At 28.5% G+C, this 19644-nt stretch overlaps 1 protein-coding gene across 4 annotated transcripts in view; it reads right to left on the reverse strand.

Moving 5' to 3' along the window:
- LOC107442862 (anoctamin-4) overlaps positions 1-19644 on the reverse strand; it is a 346119-nt gene that overhangs the window by 86512 nt on the left and 239963 nt on the right. For all 4 annotated transcript variants that reach the window (XM_087168997.1, XM_071181276.2, XM_071181277.2 and 1 more), the window contains 4 exons: positions 19288-19343; positions 12557-12610; positions 12377-12441; positions 9349-9483 (listed from right to left, as the gene is read on the reverse strand). In XM_087168997.1, coding sequence (XP_087025123.1) covers positions 9349-9483; positions 12377-12441; positions 12557-12610; positions 19288-19343 — 310 coding nt within the window. The remainder of the gene's footprint in view (positions 1-9348; positions 9484-12376; positions 12442-12556; positions 12611-19287; positions 19344-19644) is intronic.

Here is a 19644-nt window from a genome sequence, read left to right on the forward strand (position 1 = left end):
CAAGCCGAATGCGGGATGTGGTCGGATGCGGAATTCGTATCGACCAGCCATCGCTAGGATTCGATTCCAGTTCCCCTCATTGGAAGTGTGATGCCACAATTGGCATTACATATTTATTTTCTATCCTCTTGAAATATCTTTCATTACTTAAGCTTTTTTTTTATTAATAGAATTACATTTAAAATAAATCAAAGACTTAATCTTTTAAAATGAGAAGAAAATATTTATTCTTCTCTTATACATCAATGTAACGGTTACTTTTTTTATTTCATTACTAGGCAGACTTATTAATTCACTGTCGCCTCTAATCGAAAACAAAAATCTATTTATAACTTTTTATTCTAAATTTCCAACTGCTAAATGTTTCAGTTGCATGGTTGTAATAATTCTCATAAATTTGTTGGAGACTCGTGATCGCCAAGGTGTTCTTCCAAACGCAATATTGATATGCTAGTTGGCTTTGTTTTCGCTATGATATATTATGATAATTCGCCAATTTTGGATCTCCTACCCATGCTTTCGATGTCTGTTAAGAATAATTACTTTCACTTTTAACTTCAAATTTGTGGAGACTGGGAGTGCCCTTAGGGGCCTCCCCAGTCTCAATTTCTGACAGTCAGAAATGATATTCTGGCTGTATGATCTCTCAATAAGAGGGTATTCTGATTTCATCCCTTTAAGGGATTTCTTTTTTTTTTTTTTTTGATGAAGAAATGGCCATTCTCTATATCACTGAATATGCATAATAAAATCTAAATTTCACTAGACAATTTGTATATTCTTTCCTGGAGACTGTATAAAGTTATTTTCCACTATACGAATGTTGGCGGCTACTGACGGAGAAACAAATCTCCGCCATAGGAAGGTAAACGCTCTATCTCCTGAGCTCAATGCTAAAAAGATTATAACGAATGATACGTCTACCACTGAGGATATTTTACTTCAGTACTGTAGTCAATGCGAGTCGGGAGCAGATTTTGTACCGATAAGCCACCGCTGGGGTTCGAACCTTTGTCACCTCAATGAGAGACGAAAGCTCACCACCCTGAGCTACCACGATTCAATTCTGGTGGTTTGTAATATTGGTATTTTTTTTCTTTTTGAATAAGTGTTACAAGCTTGGACACACTGTGTTAAAAATAGTTAAGTCCTTTCTTTTAGTCAAGAATTATTAATCTCTATTTTTTAGTACAAAAGAGGTAATTTGTTTTCTAAGATTTGCCTTTTTAAAGAGATATGAAAGCGTGCTAAGTAATGTGTTATTCAGAAATAAGACTGCGTTTTAAAATTTTTTTCCCTCGAAAACTATTCAATCATCAATATTTCCTTTGAGATAAATAAAACATCTCTATTCAAAAAACCATTTCAGGTTAAGCCCCAAGAGTTGATTATTATTGTTAATTTCGCAATACTGAAGATTGTTATTTGAATTTTATTATTGAAACTTATTAAAATGTATCTAATGTGTAATAAAATCCTTGTTAATATCTATCTACTAATTATGTTCTATTTTAAATGAGAACGAAAACTCGCCAGTGCGTAAAGTCTTAATTACTACGAAAATACATTCTCTACAATTATTCCGCTTATTTACGATAATTACCATCATTCCAACAAATAAGGATATTGTTTGCAAGTTTGAGAGAAAGTATTTAGCATATTTTGATTAGTTTTCATAATATGATATTTTTAAATCTCAATATATGCAGTTAATATTCGTGAACTGTTTTGAATAACAATTCTTATTTATGTTTCTTAAAAAAATTATTAGATTTAATTCAAAGAATTATTTTACCCATCTTATTCAATGGTTATATTCATATGGAGTTCATTCCGTTCTAACATAAAATATGAGAAAGATACTTATGAAATGCTGTTAAATAAATTAAAACTTAATGATGCTTAAAAATTATACTTCGTTTAAAATAAGAAGTATCACTATCTGAAATTTTACGTCTAAAAATATTATCTTTAAAAAAATAATTTAAAAAGATTTAAAGCAAATAAAAATATTTAAAATTAATAAACATGTAATTAAAAATATTTGTTTTTGAAGTCAAACAAGCATTAACCGATCAATAAGCACTAAATCATTAATGCAGCACTCTACTTTTGTTAGTATACAAAAGGATGGCCGGTAAATTTATTTGTTAAAAAATTTGTTTCAATTTTAAAAGAGATACTTTTAAAATTAAAACATAATGCGTTTCATAACTTATGTAAAAATGTGAGTTTCAAGGTGAGTTTTACTTTAGCTAACACATAACCCATTGGAATCAAAATTCAATATTTATGATTATAAAAATTACATTCTAAAAACTAAACACAGATGTAAGTAATTGTAAGATATTGAAGGCTCATTTAAAGTAATTATTGAGTAATTTTAAAAAAATCAAACGGTTTATTTAAATATTAATATTTTATCTTCAATTAAAAATATGTAATTATTTCCCAGAATCGATAATCTTATATTAGTCGGATATTGAAGTTTAATTCTAATGCCCGATGCATTGATATATTGTTGCATTACATAAAATTTAAGAAAATGAAAAAGTTGATTTTTACATAAAAAAAAAAACTGAATTCTACTTATTTTGAATAAAATAAAGTGTTTAAAGAAGACCTTAAAGACTAATTACTTCTTTATTTTATATTTCATTGCATATTTTATTATATACTATTTTTATTTTATATTTCTTTTTATTTTATAACCAGTCTTGAACAGCCGACCCAAATTTGAATTTACGACTTAATGTTCAGTAATCATGTAACTTTGAACCTAACGCAGAAGACAAGAAAACTTTCGGATAAAGCATCGGAACCAACTAGCCTTCGGAGGACTTTTTGATGGAATTAGCCCGTATTTGCATTGCATGGCGAGGGAAACCCACGGTTAGCCTGACGGCAAGGAGGCTCTAACACATGATCCGTTTACCACTGAGGATATTTTTATGTTAGCAATGTGGTCGGTGTAAGCCAGGTGCGGAATTCAAATTTTAACCATTGCTGCGATTCGAGCCCGGTTCACCCCCTTAACCACCACGTCTCTCGCAAAATTATTAACCAGGAACCAAAGAAAATTAGACACATTTTGGCAATAGTTTGTCAGTGAGTCATTTAAAAATTCGCCAAACTATTATCGACGCCAGTGATGCTTAATTAAATGCCTTAATAGGTACTATGGGTATTATTGTATAGGTACAAGAGTGATAGGTAAACACTATTTTTATATAGTTACTGCACTGACAAGGGAAACTAGGGAAGTGTGACTCGCCAATTTTGAAATAAACTAGTGGGATGTATGCCTTATGAGAAATAATTTTAGTGGGCAACATTCGTTTCGGCCCATAGAAGGTCCTGTGAGAGATAAAAAATAATTCAATATATAGAAAAATCGGTATTTTATTACTTCAATGCAGACTATTAGTTATTGTAATTGTCTCATAATCCAATTAATTTGCAATTTACTGGATAATTAATTAGTTTGTTAATTATCAAATTAATTAACATTTGTTTTGGTCCATAGAAGGTCCTGTGAGAGATAAAAAATAATTCAGTATATAGAAAAATCGGTATGCTATTACTTCAATGCAGACTATTAGTTATTGTAACTGTCTCATAATCCAATTAATTAGTAATTAAGTGGAGTATTAATTAATTTTCTAATTAGTTATTGATTAATTGTTAATTAATTATTAATTAATTAATTGATTTGCACTTACATACTCCAATTAATTTAGAAAGGTTTTTGGAAGAAAAAATTAAAAAAATTTGATGTCAATTTTTTTAATTTAAATTACCTACCAGGCTTTTCTGATAAACTACAGATATATAAAATTTTCGAAATCAATTTTGACAATAAATATGCATTATATAGTACGTGAAAGTACCACAAAGTTAATTGGAGTATGAGATAATTACAATAACTAATAGTCTGCATTGAAGTAATAAAATACCGATTTTTCTATATATTGAATAATTTTTTATCTCTCATAGGACCTTCTATGGGCCGAAACGAATGTTGCCCCCCAAAATTATTCCTCATAAGGCATACATCCCACTAGTTTATTTCAAAATTGGCGAGTCACACTTCCCTAGTTTCCCTTGTGAGAGAAAGAAAGTATGGATAAAATATTCAAATTATGGCTAAATTTACCGAGTTTCTTGTTTCCAAAGCGTTCGGTAATGTATATCGAAGAGCTTTGGTAATGCCTTTAGTGAAATTAACAATAAAATATGGTTTTATAATAAGTGATAAAACTTGGTAATTTTATCACGTAGCCTTAAAGACCTAGAACACCGAAAATTTTTTTTTGTTCATTTACTTTTCAGTTCTGCATTTTTTACCAAATAAGTGGTAGGAAGAACTATAATTTTGAAAACCAACACTTTTGGTAAACCGTTATTATTTGAACGAAAAAAAAATTTAATACAGTATATTTTGATTTTATACACCAGAATTGTGCAGTGTTTTTTTTTTTACCAGAAATGCCATTACCATGTAGATCGGTAATTTTACCAAAATTATTTTCCCTCGTATGCCTCGTATTTCCCTCGTAATAAGTTTTATATAGTTCCAGAAACATATAATTATACACACATTTTTTATTACTATTTCCTAACTAAAGAATTAAGTTCTGCTTTCGAATAACACTTTGGGAATATTCTTTATTAGACGCACTCAGATACTACAAGTTTTGTTTTTCAAAAATTTTAAATGCATATTTCTAAATTAAAAGTGGAAAAATTTGTTGCAGAAACATTAGTTAATCAACATTGGGAAAATATTTTAACTTTGCAACTGAAAATAAAACCAATTTTACTAATTACTTCAAAGAATAATGAATGCCTTAAATTTTTTAAGAAATATGATCTACTAAAGGATGATGAAAATAACGAAGAAAAACAACCATTTTTCGTTCCTCTGAAAACTTTGAACACCGCAATAAATTACTTACTAGTACAGCCTCGTGTTTGTGTTTTTCTTCTAAATCTAGTATTTTTCCCCCTTTTTTAATAAAACAAAGTGGTGCATAAAAAAATAATTTTGAATTTTAAAGAGAAATTTTTAATATTAAAATTTAATCTTTTTAATTAAAAAAAAGTAGGCAAATATGCATATTTCTTTCAAATTTCAAATTAAGTGAAAAGAATCGTAGTTTTGAATTAATGTAGAAAACGAAAAATTAATCCCATTCGGGAGGAAAATATTTACTCTCTCAGTGACTAGTTTTAGTTGAAAGAGTTAATAATATATTACTAGCTTGAATATTTTAATATTTTAAAATTTTATTCTGAATGCTTTAGTCAAAGGAAAAATATCTCTGGATTCAAGTTCTTTCGCTCAAAAAATGCTTGAATCATAATAAAGATTTTCATTTACATAAAATAAGTTTATTTTTCGGAGAAATTTTTTTTTGGTAACTTTACTTTAAAATTATATAAAAAGAAACAAAATACATTTTTAAATGCTATGTTTTTCAAGTAAGTTTGAAAGATGAAAATTATATATATATATATATATTTGTCAGATTAAAAGCGAAAAAAATTGAAAACGTCTCTCTTTCGAAGGGACGTGGAAAGGGGATATTCGATGATGATAAAAGCACTTTACAAGATGAAGAAAATTCTGCTCAAATTAGCGTACTGTATGGTAATAGCATTCCTGGTAAAAGAAAGGAAAAAAAAAACTATATTTCTGGGTAGTGAAACTAAATATTACATTATATCAACGATTTATTTGGTAATCTTTATGTTCTTATAGCGACGGTATACTGGAAATTTTGGTTTCCAAAATTATAGTTCCCATTACCACGAATTTGGTAAAAAATACAAAACTGTATAGTAAATTTATCCGAATAAATGGTTGTTGTTGTTTCTAATGCCATTTACCAGTACTGGTAAGACCGCTTGGTGAAACCAAGCTAATTTAAGGCAGAAGACGTACTCAAGATCAGAGTCGAACGCTTCCGCGGAAGAAGACATAAGATCAAGGCTTCGGTCATATGCAGCGCGTCTGTTATCATCAGCCGCGATGCGTGAAGTGCTCCAGTGGCCACTATTCCTATGCCTGCAATAAATCCAGAGACACACCCCCCAGGTGCTGTAACTGTGATCAAGACCACACAGCTAACTTCTCTGGACGTGTTTCACGTCCCAGGAGAAATCGCAGCAACCAAGCCAAGCAAGCCACTCCAACCGAAAGACTTGCAGCCCTCATTAAAGAACTAAAGAACCTTTTGGAAATTAAAGACTCGAAATAGATGTCTTGAGATCTTCGCTCTGATGTTTAGCTCCCTCCTACTGCCTTGCCAGATTTCACTGCTGTAGAGCCTCACTTCATCTTCAACTTCATCTCCTTTTTAGAAAACAACTTCGCCCATAAACATCATCTCCGCAACATCAGTGAATCGGTTTATTGCCCCCTTCGGCGGCAGATGTCGAGATATTGAAATCTTCGTGAATTCTTGTCTTTCAGTGACGCCATTTATGGCCAAGAATACGACTTCAACCACACACTTCACCCCGTTTATAGGGTGGACCTACTCATATTTATTCATCCACAGATCTTTATTTCGACCTGAACCAGAGAACGATCAATCACCAATTCAGTACCCGTAAATGGATTTTATGTCATGCTCTAAAATGTATTATGATAAAATTTCTACATTCACTAAATTTTATCACATATTATAAAACAGTATTTTATTGTTTATTTTACTACAATTATTACCAAAGAACTTCGGTCAAAATTTCCGGGTTTTATGGTGTTTCTATAGAGCTTGAAACACGGTAAATATTACCATATTCTGTTAGTATTGAAAATACTTTTTTTTCTCAGAGTATGAAGTAATGCGCTCGACGTTATCTGTTCATAAAAATAAAATTGTATTCTCTTCTATAGTCCATTTGCTTATTTTTTTTATTTTTTTTCTCATTTCATGATTTTCTCATTTTTAGTTAACTGCCTCTTAGTTTTTTTAAAAAAATTATTTTGTATGAAAAGTCATCAAAATTTATATTTATAATAAATTGGCAAAACCTTTTGTTTCCTTTAATAAAGCAAATTGTAGCTTTGAGTACAGTGCTCAAGTTAAAATTTAAATGATTTAGCTAACCAGAAAGTTGTCGAAATTTCAATTTGTGATAAATCCTATTAGACGATAAAGTTTCCTAGCAGAGTTAAAGAAATACACTAGAGTGCAAAAGTTTTTGGTAACGCGTGAAAAACATTTTAACCTTTCTATGCTGGTTTATTTTTTATTATTATTATTTTTTTTTGTAGAGATGATTTCCGCTTTGTTTAGTCAAGCCAACATATATATTGCATTTGATTTCAGAATTTTTACTTTTCTTGCAATTTAATGGAAAATGTTATCTTCTTTGGATTAAATTTAAATCTTTGTACTCAGTTCAGTTGAATATTTCTTTTTGTCTTGCAAGAACTAATTCTTCAGAAATAAATGTCAATATTAAATTAAAGTTAAAATCACGATTTCCGTAAATAAAATTTGAAACTTATGCTTATTTGTTGAAACTGTATCTTTCAATTGTAACTTCAACCTATTCTTAGATGTAGGAAAATCTCTTCAAAGAAATCAAATACCCGACTGATATGAAAATTGCATTTGATTTAAAATGACTTTCAAAGCCCTAACTTTGCTTTCAGGTTGATAAGCTTTCAGGTTGAGATTGTTTAGCAATAAAATTATACATTATTTATTACATTTCCAATCAACCATCTATATTGAGTTTGACCAAAGACTTATGCACACTAGTGTAGTTGTTTTTGTTTTATCATCAAGGTATGAAGTTTAAACTAAAAACTGAACACTTTCCTCTGTCGGGAAGTAGACAGAATATTGAAAGACCATAAATTCTTCTTTTTTTGCCTAGTATTATGTTACATTTAAACTGTAATGGTCAAGGAACTCTTTTAATTTATACTATTATTAGATATAGAACTCTAGTTAAAATTAAAAAGAGGTCAAAATTTCTATTAATGATAATTCCTTATTGACGATAAATTCTACTTGTTGTGGTGGTTAAAAGAAACAATCGAAACGTGTATTATAGTTAAGCCTAACTACGTTAAGCTGGTCTGAAAGAAACCAGAAATTTAATTAACGATACATTTCTTTCAATATGGAGCAATAAATTCTGCTTGTAGTATTCAAAATATGAGAGAATCGTGCAGTTTTATCTTGCATAGAACATTTATTCCTCTGTATAATTTATTAAAATCATCTAGATATTATCAGCAATCATTTACCAAAAATAAATACTTTTTTAAAGATGATAATAAGTTAATTATCAATATATACTTTGTAATTGTCAGTTATTGATACAGCATTACTTGATTAAAAAACTTCATTCGCTTCAAAAATATACAGATTGGATGTAAGAGTCGACACGCTTCAAGCGTTTAAAAATAGGCTCCCATTTTCAAGACTTGTCAGACGTGAAACATGTCGAGTGTTAAATTTAATCAGTATGTTTTTTAAACGAATGAAGTTTTTTAATGAAATAAAAAAACTCCAGGTCTGACTTTTTTGTATTGAAGTATACAAAAAAGTCAGTCGCTTTGCTCGGTCGCTTAGGTGCATTACAAATGCACAAAATTCTAAGAATTCAAATCCATATAAAAACTTTTTTTGAAAAAAAATTACATCTTTTTAGTAAATACTAAGTCATTAAAATAAATTTGAATTCAAATAAATGACATGTAATTCGTTAAACCTATTAGAAATGTGCTATAGTATAATTCGTGATATAAATCAAGAATCGTTAAGTAAATTCGTAATATATAAATTCGTGAAAAAAAGCTCTTTCGACAAAATACTAAAATAGAGATATATCGACAAAGACTACTCACTTCTGTCTAGCTTAATAGTATGAGATTGCCGCAGCTGATGCTCTCTGGTTATTTCAGTTTCCATTTTCAAAAGCGCTATATGTTGAGCCACCTCAGCTAGACTTGGCATGTGGCATTTTTAGCGGCAATCAGTGATCGATTCGCCGTGAAAGAGAAATAGTAACGTAAACAAAACAAAGCAAACGTTGCCACCGGCGGAAACGAAATACAGCCAAAATTTGGGAGCCACGTAAGAGAATTATGTATATTAGATATTGATACAGTAGTTATCAATAATAATTCCTCAAAAATTTCTGATTTCGTATCAAGTTCTGATAACTGATTAAAAAATATCAATCCTCAATTAAAATAGCGATATAGAGTATTACGCATTCTAAATAAATATTATTAAGATTTGATTATGGTTCTTTTATCTAAATTTAAATGCGGAAATATGGTTTCAGGTCTGATTTAAAAATGATAAAAAAACTTACCTTGGAATATTTGATTTCATTGTGCTAACTCCATAGATCATCGTCAATAGGCCTAAGAAAGCTGCAGGTATCAACATTGTTGTGTAGAATCCTAACCAAGCAAAATAAAGACCAGTTTTCTCTCCAAAATATCGCCTATTGATGAAACACAATATTTTAAAGATATTAATAAGCATCCCTTCTTGATGTAAAAGCAATTTTTTGATGCTTAGGCTGGGGACTCTGGATTTAATTCTCGTCCATGACTGTGTAAGGCACTTTTATTCTAAATCAAACATTATAATTGCAAATGAAAAATTACGAAATTGAACAAAATCAGTTAATCAGATTTTGTTTTTTGTAATATTTTAAAAATGAAACGAAATAAAAAATGTTCACCTAAATTTTAAAAAATAAAAAATTTTCACCTAAATGTCTATTTTTTAAAAACGTTTCCGCAAATGCAGTTGAAACTTAGGATTTTGACCTTTGAATTTACATAATTTAAAATGACAAAAGAAATGTTATACCTTACAATTGAAGAAAATTTCAACCATTGCTAAATTGTAATAATAAATAAATTTCAAATAGTTTTTTTTTTTCATGGATTCTTCTTTAAACAAATTTATCTTATAGTCATGTGCTTAAAAAGTATTTGATTCAATTGAATAGTTCCAGAAATAACTTGAAATAAATGCGGAATAACCCTTTGACGCAAGTGGGACACCGGTGACTGGTATACCTTATTTCTCTCTCTCTCTGTATATATATATATATATATATATATATATATATATATATATATATATATATATATTACAGAATAATGACAATCAGGATAAAAAGAAAGAGAGATAAACGAAGCAGCGCTATTTACTGCGCATAGGTTGCAAGTGTATACTACTCATATAATCAGTTAAAAATATGGATCAAACATGGAAAAATATGCAAAAAAAGGAGGGGGAAAAAGGAGAAATTTTTTTAATTTTTTAAAGGAGAAGAAATTAAAAATTAAATACAAAACGGAAAACAAAAGTGAGCTGATGATGAAATTATATATTTTTCCTAATTTTGTTATCCGTCTTTTCAGTATTTTATTAAAAGTTTATTTCTTAAAAGAAAATTTTAAATATTTTTCTTCTCCTTTAAAAAAAATCTTCACAAATTTACCATGTTTTCTCTATATTTTATTTATATACTGACGCTCTCATTAAAAGCAAGATTATATATTGATATTTTTAGTTCCAAAACACAATCTAATAGTTACTAAATAAACTATCATATAGTTTTGGAAATATATTTGTAGTACAATATACAAATTTTAACAAAGGAAAAAAAATAGTAAACAAAAATCTTGTGTCAAAGGGTCAACATTTCCGTCTGCTCATCTGACTAAACAATTGGGACAATAATTTCCTAATTTTTTTGTATTTTAACGGTCAAGTCTTTAAATCTGACCAAAAAATAGTACGTTTATTAAGAGAAAATAAATTTTTGTGCTTGAATTTATAACCTAAAAAGCTTGAATTTATGACCTCTCTGCCAAAATTTATCGAATATTTAGTATTACGCTTTTGAACCTTTGTGCATTTAAAGTACGTAAACATCCACTCATTAAATGAAAAATTATTCAAGCGTTGCGATTTTTATTTTGCGTTCTGCATACTAGTTGCGGGGGCTGATATCTTAGTTTTATCCTCATACAAAAGTTTCACTTTTAAAATCTAAAATACACCAAAGTTTAACGAAAGATAAATGATTCCTAAAGTTTACCCGAAGTTTAGTGTATTATTAGTTTCTAAGAAGTTAAAAATTATACTAAAATATACTCCTAACAACACATTGGTTTATAATTTGGTTTATATAATCCTATTCAAATAACTAAAGATGTTTCCAAAACCTTTCCTTAAAATCTATAACAGCGGAACGCGAATTGTTCAACTTATTTTTTGCTAGTATCTTTGATGTTTACTATTTTGAATAAACCCGTTCCTCAAATTACGACACCATTCTTTCCTTTGTCAGTATTAATTCTTAAAAGTATATTGAATATTAAAATTAATTTTGATTTTATGATGAAAATTTTCTATTGTTACAGATTAATTGTGATTGAATTGTCTTAAATAGATTTTAATTGAAAATCGTAAGCTAATTAAAACAGTGTTAATAGATATGTATTGTAAAACATATATTGCACAATCAAAAATTATAAAATAATAAATAGACTTTTAAAATCTTACAGTTTTAAAGGAATTAAAATTTCACACTAATTTAAAACACTCTAATGTCAGAAATGAATTTATAGATTTTACGTAAGAATTAAGAATTTTTTCACCTTTATGAATCCCTTTTGTTTCAAGTATTTTATATTTAAAAAAACCTAGTTCTAGCTTATTAGGCATTGTTATTACTAAAATGCATTCTGATAATGTTTTAGAGTCGTTTAAAAAAATTTTTGTTAAGCCATTTAAACTATTATTAAAAATTTTAACAGGTCCAAGACAGATTTTTAAAAAAAAATTTCCTTTTTTTTTAAATGCAAACATTGTTTTATTATACTTTTATACTTTTCATGCTGTTTTATCAGACTCAAAGTATGTGTAGTTTTTTAAAAAAAACTTTTATGTCTATAAATTTTTATGTTTCTTTTTATATATTATGCTTTTATATTAAAATATATTAATTTATTTAAATAAAAGTGTACATTTTTTTCAGTTTCTTTTTCTATTGGCGTTTAAGAAAAGTTTTCATTTTCAATTTTCATGTAAAAAAATAATTTCATAATAAAAATATAACTAAGCATGCATCACGAAAAATCGAAGATAGAGAAAAAGAGCCCTTCAAAATTTCAAAATCACATGAAGCTTAATATGGATAAAAGCGAAAGCAATCTTTATTTTGTGTTTTAAGTAAGTTAATTTTTTTGTCATTTGAGAGAGGATTGCAGAAAATACATAGAATTATTGCATTATTTGTTAAAGTAAAAAATAAGTTTCATGATTTATAAGTTATTTTTTCTCTTTCCAGAGCATCCATTATCAATATTTACCTTATTAGACCTAAAGGTTGACGTTTATACCAGCAACCAAACCTAGCCCATTCACTATACAAAAGCTGTAAAGAAGAATTAAGAGTATTTTAAAGAAAAATAGTCAATTAAGTGTCACCTATACAATTTACATTTTTTATGATATTTTTTTAACGCGCATAAAAACAGTTATTAACTTACCCTTCTAGTATTATGTTCTTCATCACTTTGACAAGGACCTTTTCCATAAGGACCCTAGAAAAAATAATATTGCATACAAAAAATAAATTTATTTAAGTAGATAAATTAATAATTTATAAAAAAAAATTTCGTTGAAACTCAGTTATGATTTTGTGTTTTATAAGTGTGCTTCACTTAATTAAACTTTTTTTTGAAGATTATTTTTCTCATGTCAGGAAGGATTTTATAGCAAGTTATTCTAGCAATAAGTTAATGTATGCAAATGAAGTAAATTTATTTACAGACAAATCTAATTTTAATAAATTAAAAAAAGGATTTTTTTAAAGCATATTTTTAAACTTTTGCAAATATTAGAGAAAGAATCTAAAATTATTGTCTTCTGAGAGGAAAATAAATTATTATCTTTTAAAAAGTGGCATGAAGTTAAATTCATAGAACTTTCCAGTTGCAGATGATATGGATTGCAAAGATATTAAAATAAATTAGTAAGAAATTATGTGTTGAAATTCTTATCATTCTTAAATACTCCATCGTTAATAAAAAAAATTGCTATAAAGTTTTCCAATTAATTTAAAAAGAACAAAATAAAACGAAAAACATCGGGCATATCACTTTTAATCGACGGGGGCGGGGGATTTTACGGTGATAACAGTGGCTTGTTGCGAAAATGCGTCCAACGCTTTCAGTTTAATGTCTCATAATTGTTTTTTATTTGTTTCATCTTTTTTAACATGTTTGAAAAACATAAATTTTAATTTTATTTTACTGTTTCTTTTTTTTTTAATCATTTGCCTGTTTGTTTGTATATATTGCAAAATCACACTTTCATACACAGTAAAATTTAATAATAAAAATGAGATATAATTTCGTCTAGTAGAAATCAAAAAAAGATTGATAATTTTATTTTTCTCCAGAATAGAGTGTTAAAAGCGAACAAACTAGGTCATCAGAAAAGTTATCTGGTTTCATATTGAAATGGCGATAATTTAAAGATAAAAGCTGTTTGTTGTGGTCAGGAAATGTTTGTAGCTTGCATTTCCGACAAACTTGTATCTCTTTTTAGAATTTGAGTACCATTGCTCGTCAGAAAATAGACGAAAATTCAATTCCAAGATTCCACCCTCATAAATACTTAGTCCAGCAGTGGACTGATCGTTAAGACGCGGTTCCCAGCAGATCACCGATGTCAAGCATCACTGGCTGCGGTCAATACGCAGGTGGGTGACCACTTGGATTAGTATGCGTAGGGACTGAGGGTGTGCGGTATTGGTCCTCGTTAAACTGTTCTACCGTAAAGTGCTCGACTTCGCGTGCAAATCATCGGGCTATCGAAGCGGGGGTGCCGTCCCCTCTGCAGAGGATCAAAATTGTGGCATGTCTTTGGATCATCCTCGGGGTTGTTTCCCAGACCGTCGCTAATAGCCCATTGTGCAGCTGTAGTGCGACGTAAATTAACTACAACTACAACAACATAAATACTTAAGAGAGTTCATGAAAACATAGTAATATATGAGAATTTGAATGTCATGAATGATAGAGGGATAAAACAAATCGATTCCAAATAAATGTGAGAATTTAATTATATATATATATATATATATATATATATATATATATATATATATATATATATATATATATATATATATATATATATATATATATATATATATATATATATATATATATTTCTCTTACACGGCGACAAAAAAAAAGCCTCATTACAGCTCCCCGAATGGCAACGCTAGAAAATCGACTAATGATTGCAGCTAAAAATGTCACATGCCAAATCTAGCTGAGATGGCTCAACATATAGCGCTTTTAAAATCAGAAATTGAAATTACCAGAGAGAGCATAAGCTAGGCAGAAGTGAGTAGTCTTTGTCGATAGATCTCTATTTTAGTATTTTGTCGAAAGCGCTTTTTTTCCCCGAATTTATATATTACGAATTTATTTGACGATTTTTGATTTATATTACGAATTTATTTTTTTTACTAGAATTTATTTGTTTATGCATGGTTTTTCCTTCGCAAATCACTTATTTCAATTTTTAATAGACTTAATTATAGCCAAAATTTTAACCTTCTTAAAGAGATATCAGTTTTAGAAATTTTATCCTAAGATTTTATTCTACAGCACATTTCTAATAGGTTTAACGAATTACATGTCATTTATTTGAATTCAAATTTATTTTAATGACTTTGTATTTACTAAAAAGATGTAATTTTTTTTTTTAAAAAAAAGTTGTTATATGGATTTGAATGATTGTTTGGAATTCCTAGAATTTTGTGCATTTGCAATGCATCTAAGTTAGTAGCGAGCGAAGCGAAATGGTATCAAGCAAACCATATAAGATTGCGTAGCAATATTCGGAGGTTGGCGAGCGTTAGCGAGCAGGGGGAGAAGCCCCCTAGTTTCATATAATAATCATGTAAAAAAATTAATATGTTTGTAGACGACGCAATGATGTATCTGTCTTACTAAACTCATGGGGTTTAAACATTTAATTATTTTTTTTTAAATTGCTGGTGTTTTTCTAAATTACATCCACAAAATACGGTAACATTTAGGTGAACAAGGAAGGATTAATTTCAATTCAACAGAAAAATGAAATTAAAATTCATGTTCAAACCATTAATCATGATGAGAATCGTAAAAAGCACATTATTAAGAAAGTTTAATAGGATTATGAGAGAGAAAATTATCGCTTTTTCTTACCGTATTATATATTTGAGCGAAGAACAAAGTTTCTGAATAAAATAATGGAGAAATTCCTTTTACAAACGGTTATCAAAAGCAATTACAAAATATATGTTATCATTACGTTCTATTAAATTTTTATAGACAGTATTTGCCATGTTAGAAAACACGTGAATTATTCTCACTAAATAAATACATAAGGCATTTTTTAAAGTGGATTAACGTTTAAAGAAAGCTAACAAGAAATATATTACAAATGTTGCTTTACTAGTACACTAATTTCGTATGTAAATGATTCATGGACTAAGGCAATAAAATGTAAATTTCTTTTGTCTGCTTCGTATTGGTTATAGAAATATATTGCATTTTTGAGTTAAAAGTGTCATTATTTTTGAAACACAAGTAAGAACAATACAGTAAAACATACTAAATTATTTGAGCTACAATGCATTATCTTCGAGGCATTGTATACTCATACTCAAGCTTAACCTAAATCTAAGATAAATTATTTATTACTAAGTTTGACACTTTTAACCATTTGACGTTTTTTTTAAAATAATTTTTGTCTCTTTTATGTATATTTTTTCCCGGCGCTCTAATTACAAGCAAATAAATGTATTTTGGTATTTTTTAATAAAAAAAATCAGTTCAATAATTACTAAAAAAAATCTGTTAGATTATCGGAATTATAATTGTATTAAAATACTAAATGAAGAAAAATAGCTTGAAAACATGTTTCCTTCATTATTATTCAAGCATTCATCAAGCATTGATTTTGTAAAGAATTGATTGTATTATTATAATTCTATAAGTATAAAATTTTTCACTTATTTTGATCTAAATTAACACAAAATAATGAAAAAATATAAAAATATATTTAATAAAAATTCTCCGCTAAGGGTAAATATTACTTTATTTAAATCTCCATTTTTCTTATTTTTTTTCCTTTAACATAGCGAAATGTTCCAAATTCGTTTCACATTAAATCATTCTGTACTAGAGAGTATTTCCTAAAGATTTGCAAATTTGTAAAGATTCCTAAAGATTGATTCCTAAAGATTAACTCCTAAAGATTTGTAAAGATTCCTAAAGATTGATTCCTAAAGATTTGCAAACGGCAAGATTTGCATTCATTTTAAATCTAATCGATTAGTATTTCGTTGGAAAAATTTACTAGAAATTAAGTATCATTAAATTTAAAATTGGATTCCTTGTTACATTGAAATTTAACTGAGGAATTTAAGTAAGATGGTGTTTTTCGTTATAGTTGAATTAATATCACATTTCTATATGTAATAAATCTTAAATGGATACTTAGGTATTATGGATTTATAGTTATTTGCTTTGCTTCTTAAATTCTTGAGTGCAATCAATTTGAATAGGGATACTTAAAAATAGTGTGAATTTAAAAAAAAAACCCTCCTACATTGAATAGTTCCTCAACGGAATTTATGAGACTGAGAAAAAAATGTATAGTCAAAACACCTAGAATATGGTAAAATTTACTGTGTTTTTTACTCTATTGGAGCACAAAAAAGCACGATAATTTTTACCGAAGCACTTTGCTAAGGATTTCAGTAAAATTAACAATAAAACATGATTTTATAATATATGTGATACAATTTGGTAAATGTGGTAAAATTTGTTAATTTTATCATGATACCTGAGAGCATGGCATAAGAGAACCATCTATTCCGCTTAATTTACTTTTCAGCTTTGCATTTTCTATATAATGTGTGATAATAAGAACTTTAATTTTGAAAACCGGTATTTACTGTAAACTGCTACCCTAAGAACGATAAAGTTACCAAATGAAAGGTTAAATACCGTATTCGTTTAATTTTTTTACCTGAAGTATGTTTTTTTTCTTTAAATCAGAAAAGTTATTTCTCTACTCCACGGTAATTCTACCAGATTTTTTTCTGTAGGTAAGTAAATTGGAAAATGCATTTATTTCTAGTTTGAAAAAAAAATAAGAGTAAAAGTTTAGTTCGAACTTTTAATACCTTTTATTTAGATGGAAAACAAATATGATTTAGAAAAAATAATAAGGTTGGTAATCAAAAGAACCAGTAAAAGACGTCATAGTCTATTTAAAAGTTTGAAATGGAAATTTCATAAGTAAAATGAATTTAAGCATGAAATATGATTCTATCCGAAAATATCCGATTCTACTTAAAATTATTACAATTGAATAAATGTCTAAATAAAATATTAATTTCAAACTTTGTAACTAGTTTTTATATGAAACTTTATATTATATATGGTGTCACAATTTCACTTAATGGAAAGTGACAATTAACTCTTAATTATATCTAATCCTTTAATTTTCTTAAAACTTTATTCCCTTTTTTGAATATAGCTTATATTTTACTTTAACTTTCTGGTTGACCTTCCTTATGGTCAACGCGGTCACCCTGGGGGGGGGGGGAGAGTCAACCCCTCTATTTTCCCACCTTTCTTTTTCTTTTATTTTTTAGGGGGGCTAACTTAACCACTCTCTTTTCTTTTTTTTTTCAAACTCTCCTCCTCTTTAATTTAATTGGCTGTAACTTCTCTGGTCCTACACTTGTTAAGGAATTCTTAAGACGTTTTTTGTTTATACATTCTTTTTCGAGCCTTCAGGCAGATGACTTTTTTTTCTTCCGAGATGCTGACTTCGGTCCTTATCGAGGGATTTCTTTTTACTTATTTTTCTTAACCTTTATTTTAAATTAAATCCATAAGCGTATCCAATTTCTTTCAGATAAACATCCTTCAATTTGTTTAACATTAAAGACCCTCTTAAATTTAAGCTTTCTCACTATAAATATCTTTTTCGATAGTTAAATTTCTCGTTTTCTTTATTTTAATTTGATGCATGACGTCTTCTTTGTTTTAATTCTCTTGTCGCCCATTTCAAATAATGGCCTTTCCTGCGTAGTAAATGTAACGAAAGATATGTGTGACTAAATAAAATAATTCGTTAATAACTAAGAATTGGGCTGAAGTATTTATTCCCCTGTCTTCTCTTGGTGGCTGTCCTTTTAAATGTCCTCCCGTGTGTGTGAGGTGAGTACCTTTTTATTGTTAAGGAAATTTATTAGTTTTTCTTATTGGAAACATCAACTTTCAATTAAAGGTTAAATTTGTATCTGGATATAGCATGTCATTATCTTATTTATCTTCTAATTTTTTTATTTTTGATTAATTTTTAGTTTCACCCTTATTCAAAATTTGGTGATACCACTTTATCCAATTTGTTCAAACCTCACACTTTGTGACCCTTTGAACCTATTGGGTTATTGTTATCCCACGATAACATTGTACACCCAGTTTCCTTAACGATCACATTCCCCTTCATTTAATTACCTTTTATACAATTTTCGGCCTTTAACGTGTATATCATGAAATTTCAATCATTTAACTATTTTATCATGACAATATCCAGAGATACATCCAATTATGCAACCCATCTATCCATTTTAATAATATTAAATAATTTTACTTTATTCACGCCATTAATTATTAAATTTTACTGTAATATATGGGTTAAACTTCTTAACTTTATATTATATATGAGCCGGGATAGCTGGGTTAGAATGGCGTTGGTCCCATGTCCAAGTGGTATTTTTGATCAAAGCCGGCCGAAGACTCCCCGTGTAGTATATAGCGACTTGTGCACGTTAAATCTGTCGGGTCACAAAGTCCTCCATGTATCCATTATAAAAAATATAAAACCTCTGGGGGTACTGAATTTGGAGTTAGATCAAAATTATGATATGTGTATTAGTGAATAGATATATGAATGGTTCCGCCCTTTAAAATAGACTGTGACGTGTGTGTCTGAATTCGTATTCTTGGCCATAGGTTGTACCGCTGAAAAATAAGAAACGCACCCTCTGCCTTAGATTCTCTTGTTTTCATACCAACCATTCTTGCTGGTATTTGGCAAGTAGCATCGAAACAAAAACATAAGCTCTGTTCAGGCTATATGTCTGTTGGTCTAAGCACACCTTTTGACAAAATGAGTCATATTTAAGTATACTTACATCATGAAGGGGGTATGCTGCCTTATAAGTACCATTACTAACAAGGTATAAAACTCCTGAAAAAGAGGAAGAGGGTGTCTGTGAAAATAATTGTAAGAACCATAAAACGCATAAATTTTAATTAAATAGTTATTGGTAAAAATGTAAAATGCATTTAATACACTAATTTTTATGCAATGAGTGTTGCCATATTACATGTAAATGTTAGTAAAGAGTAAAAGTGTTGGTGCTTAAAAGAAAAATAAAGTAAAGTAAAATATAATAAAAAAGTAGTAATAAAATAATAAAAAAATTACGTAAAAAAATAGAGATTTTTAAAGGTAGCATTTAAAAAGTACCATACAAGTAATATATATA

The sequence above is a fragment of the Parasteatoda tepidariorum genome, chromosome 8 (genome assembly GCF_982258835.1).
Source record: "Parasteatoda tepidariorum strain Cologne lab strain chromosome 8, Ptep-v5.0, whole genome shotgun sequence".
Taxonomy (NCBI): domain Eukaryota; kingdom Metazoa; phylum Arthropoda; class Arachnida; order Araneae; family Theridiidae; genus Parasteatoda; species Parasteatoda tepidariorum.